The sequence below is a fragment of the Mytilus edulis genome, chromosome 5 (assembly GCF_963676685.1).
Source record: "Mytilus edulis chromosome 5, xbMytEdul2.2, whole genome shotgun sequence".
Taxonomy (NCBI): domain Eukaryota; kingdom Metazoa; phylum Mollusca; class Bivalvia; order Mytilida; family Mytilidae; genus Mytilus; species Mytilus edulis.
In genome coordinates, this window is record NC_092348.1 from 65,913,802 (window position 1) to 65,925,556 (window position 11,755).

Consider the following 11,755-nt stretch of genomic DNA (forward strand, 5'->3'; position numbering starts at 1 on the left):
ATCACTTACAGAACTGACCACTGCATAAATATTTGAATTGAGTAAAGAATACAAAATCAACACTTCACTGTTATATCAACAGGGTAAATGTTCCTGAACAAACAGCTAAATACACAAAATCTTAAGGTGTAAAAATATTGATATGCAGTGGCTCTAATCAATTTAAAATGAGGTCTATGAATGCAGGCCAGGTCTAGGCCCTCGGCATACTAGTCTACAATTTGTGAAAATTAGATAGGGTATGTAAAGAAAACTTCAAAAGGACTTTAGAGGGAAACATTAGCTTATTACTATACCCTATCAAGAGCCGACTTTGAAGAATGTACCCAAGACTTGAGAAAAATATGTTTGAGAACATCAACTGTTTCTTCTTAGTACTTTATGTCTTCAGTAAGTTTAATTGCGGCAAGAGTCAGGACTATATATAGCTTCATGTACCTCCTTTGTCTACACTGCTTAACATTATATATATATTTGAATGTGTTCGCTTAATACAGATATTATTTAAAGCAGTCTTTTCTTTTATAAGTCAAAGGTCTTAATGGAATATTTCTGCATGGATATTTATAAATCTCCAATCAAAAATATGCAAATTTTACATATATATGCATATTATAAGTGTAATTGTTTGTACATTTGTTTTTGACAATTAGTGCATATGGTTGTTATAAACAAAGTAAAATAGTAGGTATTTTTTTTCTTTTAAAGCAGTTAACCTTCCATGAACTTACCGAGTTTGCTCCCTCAACTGGGTCCTTCCATGTGACTTTTTTACTCGACAGCGGGCTACGAGGACTAATTGGACTACGAGACAAATATTCCCCTCGCCTCTCCATTTTTTGAAAGATATTACTTCACACAAACTAACACACAAAATTCCACTTCAAATTATTGCATGCCAATCAATTAATAATCCAATATTCATTTATTTCCAGTTTATTTCATATTTCATTAAACTTCATGCATTTCCTATAGTATTCTTAGCTTCATTAGCTACCAAACTATTTTACTAATTACAGGCAGTGTTTTAAAATATTGACACATATATCCCCTGTCTACGATCTAATCCAATACATGAACCCCTCCGACTTCTTTCCGATGATTTTTTTTACATCCTTTGTACAAATAACAATAGGCTAAGTACAGGCCATAGAAAGTTTGTTGATAAATATTAGAAATTATCCACACATTTATCTATAGCCTATCAAGCGAGGCGGGAAGTCTGAACGTGTAATATACAACATGCTCTCACATGCCCTTTACCTACCATCAGACATATACCTGAGTTTTACCTGAGTGACTTAAATATTCAATCTCGTTAGGACTTTGCCTATTGTTTGCTAATAACTCTAGTGTTTCTGTAAACTTATCATTTTCACATCTTTTTGTCTTTAAACAGATCAATATCTAAATTTTCAATGAAAATAGGTTTAAAGTTGTAAAAGACGATTGCTTTAAATTTATCTTGAATGGTCAATGATCCATGTAAAAGATACCATTATGTTCTTAAATTGATTGTATTATAAAATATACCAAAAGAAACCAGCAGGTTGGCTAATTTTTTTAAGCGGAATGTACATTTGTATATTGCCTTTTCAAATAAAAAATATTTAAAGAAATTAAGTGTTTATTTTTCACACTCTTGTCACAAATGTAATCTATTTATCTATCTATATTCAATTCATTTCTTAAATATTTGATAATTCATTTGAAGATCCATCTTAACCTTATTTCTTTTCGAATAATTTTCATTTATAAAACGAGAAATAAATCATTGATTACCAGATGTACATCTGCTTACATAAGATTTAACATATTTGGGCCAAATTTTTACAATGCACCAGAGATTACCGGTACAGTATATAACATTTTGTAATGTTTCAAACAAAGTTGCCAAATTGATCTTACACCCCTAACAATTACATGTACTCTAAAAAATATAAATAATAATAAAAGAACAGAGTTCCAATGTCCCCTGCATTGCACATATTTTATATTTTCAAGGGTCATAAACTCTTAAAAGAAGACGATCAACCACCACTATAAAACTCGTCTGAGATATTGCTAAATTATATCAACAGACAACCTACATTTGTATTGTACAAGTTTTATAAAAATCCAAGTCCATGTATTTCCATATCCCCCACAATGAATCCCTCTTAAAAAAAGCAATTGTGTGCTAAATAACAAATAAAACTTGGATAATAATGTTTACTTCATGAAGTCTAGTAGGAGCCTGAAGTTTTTTTAACAATTGTTATTGGACATCTGTTTAAAAAATTACATGTACACCAGGAACAAGATGCAGCACATCAAATTTGCCTGTTCAAAGTAAAATAGTGGCATCTAATCCAAAATCCATATCTGGTATTGATTTTTTTTAATTTTGAGTGAAATCGAGTGAAATTTTCTGCTGTGTATTCACTAGTTTGGATAATTAGGGTTCTCTACTTAAATCTGTATTTGCTCATAGAAGGAACAATATTTAAATATTTTACATTTTTAAAAGTGCACAGATTGAAACCAATTAAAATATAACAAGGAAACTATTTATGTATCAATTTCAAAACAGGTGTACATAATAATATGACCTGTCACAAAAACTATTTATAATGAGGAAACATACATGTAATTTACACCTAATACACTCCTGCTTAACTCCAAGCAGACAAAAGGTATTAAATTTAAATCAACAATACTGTTTTGTATAATCTTGATGAAATTCAAATAAATATAAACTCAATATTTAAAGTGTATTAATGAAAAATTCTCATCGGGCTCCAATATTAAAGGGACATAACTGCAATATCTTTCGACATACTGTTGAACTGATTTACAAAATTTTAAATTTTTTCGAAAAACTAAGGATTTTCTTATCCCAGGCATTGATTACCTTAGTCGTATTTTGGCACAACTTTTTGGAATTTTGGATCCTCAATGCTCTTCAACTTTGTACCTGTTTGGCTTTATAAATATTTTGATATGAGCGTCACTGATGAGTCTTATGTAGACGAAACGCGCGTCTGGCGTACTAAATTATAATCCTGGTACCTTTGATAACTAATTACAATAGTGTTTACCTCTTCCCTACTGTTGCAAATATACATACAGTGTAACCTGTGTTATGCGACACACTGGGGGACCAGAAAAAAATGTTGGATTAAGTTGGAGGTCGGAATACTGTGGATTCATTTATTTTCGTGGGTATCAATTTTCGTAGATTGATGAAAACTTGCATATTCGTGGATATTTAATTTTGTGGTTTTAGCAAAGTCTGCATACCAGTACATTTCTTTAGACATGTTAGACATGAATTTGTAATTCACTGAACATTACAATTTGTGATTCCCTTGTACATGTACCCACGAAATCAATGAAAATTAGTATCCAACGAATATTAATGAATCCACAGTACGCAGGTTTTTTCAGCAAGGATAGACATATTTTGGGACAAGACAAATGTGTCCGTTAAAGCAAGATGTTGGCATACTCAGGTGTTGGATAAGGCAGGTTACACTATATGTGCAGTGCTATCAGTTGCTTAATCACATTGCTGGTAATTGAAGTCAATGTTTATGTAATGATCCTATGTGATGAAAACGTTGGTGTGTCAAGATTTTCATACATGTACATGTCTGGATTCATGGCAGGTATATTTTTCCCTTATTTTTGTGGGTACCAATATTCAAGAATGAAGGACAGGTGGAAAATATGTATTTTTCCTGAATACTTAACTTCATAGTTTAGACAAATTCTGCAAACAAGCATATGGGAACTATATGTACTTTGTCATGTTTGTTGAACATTTAAATTCATGGTCAACCTTACCCATGGAATCCACAAAAATGGTAACCCCAAAAATTATAGTGAATTGACAATGGTTTAGATCTGTCGGATGGCTAGTAAAATCTGAAAGCTAAGAAACAGAAAGATCTCTCAAGTAATTTCACATAACTCTTGCCAAATTTACCAACATCTACATGTACATCTAGAATGACTACTTTCATAAATCAAGTATATATTACCTTAGTTGACCCAGAAACTTGTTTTAGTTTGGACTCCAGGATGTTGACCCTTTCATTGGCTTCTCTTTCTAATTCCTCTACTGTCTGGACTAACACTTCATTCTGTTCTGTCAAATCATTTACATAGGCTTGCATAATTCTCACCCTCGTCTGGAAAAAAAGGACTAATATAATGGATTACATCATTAATTTACCTAAAATAACACTGTTACATTTTTTGTAGTTACATGTACCATTAAATTAGAAATTATGCTGCATCATGGGAAAAACTTTGTTCTTTAGTTCTGATTGGGCAAAGTATACAAATGTGAAGATCTTAGACTGATCATCAGCAAGTCATGAATAAATTGCTTCGCAGAGTGCAGATGGATACGACCGCAGATGTCCAAGTTGGGGCCAAAATGGACACAATATTCATTGGTTGATACAGGTCTGAATTTGGATTGTAATTCAAATTTTGACACTTATTAGGTTGCTGACACAGAATAAATGTAGTCAAAGAACTTTCTTTGGTTATATGATTTGAAATTATAAAAATATATTTAATTATTTTCTTTTGTGCAATACACTATGGCGTTTGAGCCATAACCCCCCCCCCCCCCCCCCCCCCCAAAGTCAATCCTAACCATCCTTTGAACAGTGTTCTAGGATTCCCATTACCCGTTACCCGGGGTAAGTGGATTAGGACAACGGGTAAGTCATTTTTTAGCCTTTGTCATCCGGTGGTAAGTCAATTTTCAAGTTCGGGGAAGCCGAAAAACTCTTGAAATTTCCCGGTCCTCTTCAATTTTCCCATATCTGCTAGGTGTAATCAAGCGCAAAAGAGACCACATTCTTCTCCTATCATTCTAAAAGTCGGTCACGGTGTCGGTAAAATCGGAAAATCCGGATTGATAACGGGTGCTTAAATCGGGACATAAACGATTTTTTTTCTTGTCATCGGAGGAAAATAAACTTACAGTTGCATTTATTATAGCTCTTAATAAATGACATAGTAATAACTATAAAATATTTGTCAAATTTAGTAAGAAATCGTTTTTTTTAAATTTTGTACAAAATTCAATCGTATCCGAATCCAGCTTTGTTCCCAGTCCCCCGGCCATAAGGGCGGCGAGCTTGCTCGCCGCAGCGGACGGCGCTTTGCGCCGTACGCATTGGTTGGCGGATTTAACTTTTAGATGTGGGTAAGTAATTTTTTTATTGATCTTACCCGGGGTAAGTCAAGGTGCCAAAAAAATCCTAGAACACTGTTTGAAGTATGGAATCTTGTGGTATAATTTCAGAGAGATTCATACACTTTAACACAAGTTATTGTCTGGAAACTACAAAATGGCTTATTTAATTTGGGCCCCTTTAGGCCCCCTTATTCCTAAACAGTTGGGACCATAACCCCAAAATCAATCCCAACATTCCTTTAGTGGTTATAAACCTTGTGTTAAAATTTTATTGATATCAATTTACTTATACTAAAGTTATTATCCGGAAACCATCTGTCTTTGGACGACGCTGATGATGACGACGTGATACCAATATACATGATATATGACCAAAATTTTTAGTTCATTTTTGCGATCGTATAAAAATGCTTTAAAAGCAGTCAGAACTTTACAGAAATAGTTTTGCAGCATTGGTTGACAAATTTTTAGTTCATTTTTTACTCAATGACAATCTGACTAATGTTGCGCTCCTACTAGAATGTTTTTTTTTAACATTAGCTGAGTCCATCTTCTGCTACATGTATGTCTGTGAGCAGTAAATAAATGTTCATTTTGTAGGATTCTTTTCTCATTGCTTGACAATTGTATTAGCGTTCTATACAAATTTCCCATGACCTGATTTTCTAAACAAATTTATTTTAAATAAATACAACTATCATTAATGCAAGTTAACTACACTTCACAAAATGTACTATTCTATAGTATTTGATTATACCATTCAGGTAGGAAAAAATGTAATTCATTGTTCAATTCTTTGTAAACTTTATCCATCCATTTCAAAACCCTTTTATAAACTGCAAAACTTCAATTACAAGGTAATTGTAGAAAATAATAATTATAATATCCTTTATTGAAAATGTATGAAAGATGTGTTTCTTGATAAATCAATTTTGATTGTATGCAAACTTGCAGATATTATTTCCATAACAAAGTAGGATTCATTTTAATTCACTTATAAAAACATTCATTTATACTGTCTTTATAATCTACACATAGGCAGAACCAGTGTACAAATGGCGGTGGGAGGCGTCCCCCTCTTTTGTCAGAAAAAATTGGTTGATTACATAGGAAATCACTGAAGCATGAATGTAGCTGTACCCCATTTATATGGCAGTCAGGGGACCGCCTTAAAAAAGTTCTGGATCAGCCGTTGGTACATGTACTTAATTACCTTGTACTGGCTGTTCATTGCATAAGTTCAAAAATATGTAAGACACAGCTACAACTTACTTTTTTCTAACCCTGTACCCTCATAATGCCAATGACTCCAACTCAAAATTGTGGAATAGACAATAAAGACCCATTGGTGGCCTTGGGCTGTTGTCTGCTCTTTGGTTGGGTTGTTGTATCTTTGATACAATCCCAATTTCATTTCTCAATTTTAATAGAGGCCAACCCATTAAATATAATCATCAATTGTTCTTCCAGTGATACTGTTTGCCTTAAATTAGTGGAGAATAAAGGCTTTTTCCCCTAGAGAAGATTCCCAATTTGAAAAAAAAATGGCTTAAAATTATTCCCAAAAAGACAACTTTTCCCCCCAACAGTGCAGTCTCAGTAGTAATTGTGCATTATTTCAAACTGAAAAAACACTCATTTATACATTTTTCATGCCTAAAATGACTATATGTGCAAATTTGAGGGTCTATTTATGTATCATCACTGACAAAAAGGGGTCTTATTTCAAAGCAGGGTTTGACCCTTGAATGGGGGTCTGTAAATTGAAGTTTCAGTCAAATTCATGGTTTATTCTAAATTTCCCAATTTGATGAAAATAACGCATATCTTCCCAATAAAAAAGGGTAGAGGTAGTTTTGAAAAAAGCCAACAATATCACTGTCTTCAGTATTTTTTTCAAAGATTATACATGTACTAGAGGTAAATCCACCCTTTTTAAAATATCTACATGCATGTAATAACAACTTGAACTTTTTCTCAATCTGTTAAAAAAAATGATAAATTTGTGCTGTGTGCTTGATTAAGATGAAAATCATTATTGATCCTTAAGCATTTTTTTTTTACTTATAATAAAAATAATATACCAGGCTTCTGACGTCCCCAGTGTTGCACATATTTTACATGTATCTGCCAAGGGGCAAGAACCTAAAAAAAGTCCTTTAACAGACTAACAACTTTTAGATCAGTATATTTTATATACATGTTTACAATCATTGATAATACAAGAAATGACTAGGTAAAAGATTGCAAACAATTTTATTTTCCCTATATTTCCATTTCCAATTTGGCAGAAACTCCTGTCAAAATAGTCTGGGCACTCTTCCAACATCTTGCTGATATCAGCCTTTGATATAAACTTGATGAATATTTTACCAGATTATAGATTTGAGTGTGCTTGCAATGAAATGTTTGATATAAATAACATTTCAAAGAGACAAAAAAAAGAAGATCTGTGCTCACTTAAGTCTTAAATTAGGTTGATGCACGTTTTCGAGTAACAAGCATCGGAAGTGCATGAAGTGATAAAAAGTTGTCTTTTTATTATATAACAGTTACACACTGTAAAGACAATGCTTCAACCTCTTTTCTTAAGAAAATGAATCATTTATGTCTGAATTTCTTTAATTATCAATAAAAAAAATTATGTTTCATCAACTTGGTAAAAATTGAAAATGTCTGATGACGAAATCGTCTGAAAGCGAGTATCGTAAATAACAGGGCAACTTGTTTTCGCTTTTGGGGGTCAGGGAAAGCGAAGTGAAGGTTGGGAAAGCGACTTCTTCATCCCAGTTGCCTGGTAGGGTGAGCCCTGTCTACTTTACAAACACGCAAGACTTTCACTAGGAAATCTTCTATAAAGTTCATTGCATATCAATCAGACATGACAAGATCACCCCTAAATCTACTGATTGTACATGTACTTCATACTAACTTAATACATTGTACATGTACATGTAGTTACATTTAATTTGTAATTACAAGTTATGTGATTTGCTTACATTATGAAGCTACATGGCTAATAACAACGGGATTTGACCCCCACCACTCTCTGAATCTTGCAGACTGAGCCAAAGATTAAAGTCCCTCTCTGAACCAATTAGACTAAATATACTGACACAACATAATTTCTTGTTACTCATCGCCTCATGCTAGCTGCGGAACCGTAGCTCTTAGGTCCTTATGTTATACTATTTGCGGACCATCTGCTAGCTGCGGAACCGTAACTCTTAGGTCCTTATGTTATTTGTTGACTATTTGCCGACCGTAGCTCTTATAGGTTCCGCAGCTACGTCTCATGCCAGGGCTGAGGGGTTGATCTCCCAGGTTGATACATTGTACCTCCAATATTCAATAACTGGGACTCTTTAATATTTGAAAATTTGTGTTGATATATCATACCTTTGCTGTGTCTTCTCCTGAATGGTCAGCTTCATCTAGCCTGCGAAGTCTTGTTTCGTAGAGCCCTTTGAATTCTCCAAGCAAATTTTGCATGCCACCATTCCTCTTATTGGAACTGAAAGATTCAGACATTGTAAGGCTTCCCTCGATTTAAACAGATGGAAATCGATACCTGATACTAATTAAATGTCTCAATTCATGTGTCCTTTATCTTTAACACCATCTAATAAAGAAACATTTAAATATTGTCGAACTGTTGCAGCGGAAGAGGTTCCCTGGTAATCTTGCTCTAGCTTGACCTAAAACATACAATTTCATTGGTTCCTAATGAAAACACTTTCTTATTCGGTCCAATCAAAAACGTCGTACTTTCACTGTTTATGTTTTTATTTAGCAGGCACATGTTTTATCTGTCTAATATGTCAAACTGCACAAAATTTGAGTTTCTAAACTTCTCTTACGAATTATTTAGACATTTCGATCATTAAATCCAGTCAGTCTTTATATCTATTAAGTTGTTTATATAAATAGTGTTAAAATGACAAGTGTTTATCCGGCCGGGAAACAAGTTTTGACTTGTGGCATGTTTGTATACAAAGACGGTCGATAATTTGATGAGATCCTATTCACATTTTAACACTCTTTATAATAAGTCAACAAAGCAATACACATTTATTTAGATTCTACTATCTTCAATCTTCCGAAATTGTACATCACACGTCATCGGGATATGTTTATCATGGTTGGCCATGTTGAATTTACAATTGCGGTTTACATCATACCTCTAGCCAGGGAGGGAAAAGGGGGGGGGGGGGGGGGGGGGGTCGGCACTGTTAAAGTCAACGTTTTTTTTTCTTCAAATTGTGACTGTTAAAGTCGAGTTCATGAGTCCAACGACCCCCCCCCCCCCCCCCCCTTGGAAATTCCTGGCTATACGGGCCTGTACATGAAATACTTTAAATGATAGATAAAATAAAAAATGCATGTAACGGTAATAACCCTAAAGTTACAATAATATAGATTTAACCAGAGACATATATACACAGTATATGTGTATATATGTCTCTGATTTAACACTGCACATTTTTGGTTAATAGTTTTAACATGTTTAACTTGTAACTTTTTTTTTGCCCTCCCCTTTTTTGCCTAAATCCGTTTTCCCCCGATAACTTGTACTTGCTATTACCTATCAATTCCAAGTTTACTATCCACAGCGTTCACTGACATATTTGTTTCAGTTCGTAAATTAATTTAATGTTTTGTTATAAATTAGAGCTGACCGTATATATATATGCGGGTGGTAATTAATGCCTTTTACCATGTTTACCGTCAGGCGTCAAACGGTCAATTTCGGCTACCGTTAGCGTCAAATTCAGCTGATTTTTTTTATCGTCTTAAAGAAAGTGTCATTTTATCGTCATGCACTAAAAATTACCGTTAACGTCATTTGGCAAGAATTTTTAAGGTACCCCCATTACTACCCTCGTATATACATACGACTTATATATCGTGATGATATTATACAGTATCGGGTTTTCCGCTCAATATTAAAAGCTGCACGGTTGCCTATGATTTTTAAAACATCCACTTCGTTTGAACACTGGTGGATAGTTGTCTCATTGACAATCATACCCTATCAGTATCTCCTTATTTTCTATATTTTAATGCACAACGAACTTAAGTCGAATACTAACTTGAGCCCACCGCCTTCAAACATGTCCTCGATCTTTACTAAAAATAGGCAATTTTACGATTCAGTCAATAAACAAATCTTAATTTCTAGAACACAGTCATAGATCTAGACTACGCGTTACCAAATGGCCATCTTTAATGAACTGCTTACCCTTCCGAAGCACTTGAATTCTTGATCACCACCGTGTAAGGAGTTTGTCTTGCGCAAGCATTAGTTTTTTTTAAGTTCTTTGTCTTTTTTTTTAGTTTTATTTTTTACCCTGTTGTATTTATTTGATTATTTTTTTTTAGATTCTTTCAGTTTATAAATCATGATTTACTGAATTCGAACATAAGCGCCATCAAAACCACATATGTATCCGTTTCTGTATGAGTTACAATTTATGACTAAACTCAGCAAAGACCCATTAAAACAACATCTGTTTCAATCATTTTTAAAATAATTCATGCACTTTTAGATATTTGGGTGATATATTGGTTCTCAATAATGACGACTGCAGTGTGTATGTGTACTAAAGGAGATTTATCCTGTTGAACTGACTTTCAATACATTAAGCTAATGCCACAATGGACACTGCCTTTTCCTTATCTTGATATCTATATCATGCCACAAACGAGAAGCTAAACGAGAAGATTAATACTCAAATTTATAATAAAAGAGATAATTTTTCATTTTCTATTGTTGATTTTCCTATTTTAGATGGTGACGTTTCCTTGTCACCTTCTTATGGTGTTTATTTATCTGAACTTGTTCGTTTCGCTCTTGTATGTAACAACATATTAAATTTTAATAAAAGAAATCTATGTATTACTGAAAAATTATTACACTAGGGTTTTCGATATCATAAAGTAAAACTAGCCTAAATTTTACTAAATTTTATCATCGTACAGTACAAGGAAATCATTCATAAAATTAATATAAATCAACATGCTCCTATACGTTCAGGTATTTCACATCCACTCTTTTATGGTAAAATTCCTCACAATGCACAAAAATGTGCTTGATATTCATATGATAAAGTAATTATCTTATAATCGGTTTAATTGAGGTTTGGAGCTAACTGGCATGTCAGTAACTGCTAGTACTCATTGATAATTTATGCATCATTGTCATTTTGTTAAGTTTCTTTTGTAACCTCTTCTTATATCGGACTTGGACTTCTTTTAACCTGAGTTTCAATGTGCGTATTCAAGGGGGGGGGGGGGGGGTCTACGTCATCACGCAGGGTGTCGGCGATTGAAATTGGACCACCATCTTGTCGCTTCAAGGTAAAAATTTAACTTATTATGCCAGTTATATGAGGGTTATGATTATACAAAATAGTCCACCAAAGACTATATAAAGTAGGAAAATAAATGAGCCATCGATCAATATTATTGGTTATCTCAATTTTGCAAACTCTTCGATACCAGTTTTAGGAATTAGTTCAAACATGCAGGATATCGGCAAAAATTTTCATAACA

At 33.5% G+C, this 11,755-nt stretch overlaps 1 protein-coding gene across 41 annotated transcripts in view; it reads right to left on the reverse strand.

Moving 5' to 3' along the window:
- LOC139524252 (uncharacterized) overlaps nucleotides 1-9,189 on the reverse strand; it is an 82,982-nt gene extending 73,793 nt beyond the window's left edge. For 28 of the 41 annotated variants that reach the window (XM_071318972.1, XM_071318966.1, XM_071318969.1 and 25 more), the window contains exons 1-2: nucleotides 8,600-8,909; nucleotides 4,026-4,175 (exon numbers count right to left, since the gene is read on the reverse strand). In XM_071318972.1, the coding sequence (XP_071175073.1) occupies nucleotides 4,026-4,175; nucleotides 8,600-8,731 (282 nt within the window). In that variant the 5' untranslated portion in view covers nucleotides 8,732-8,909. Of the gene's footprint in view, nucleotides 1-731; nucleotides 1,284-4,025; nucleotides 4,176-8,599 lie in introns of those variants that run through there. The other 13 variants (XM_071318967.1, XM_071318965.1, XM_071318947.1 and 10 more) reach the window with 4 other exon arrangements.
- Nucleotides 9,190-11,755: the final 2,566 nt, after the last annotated feature.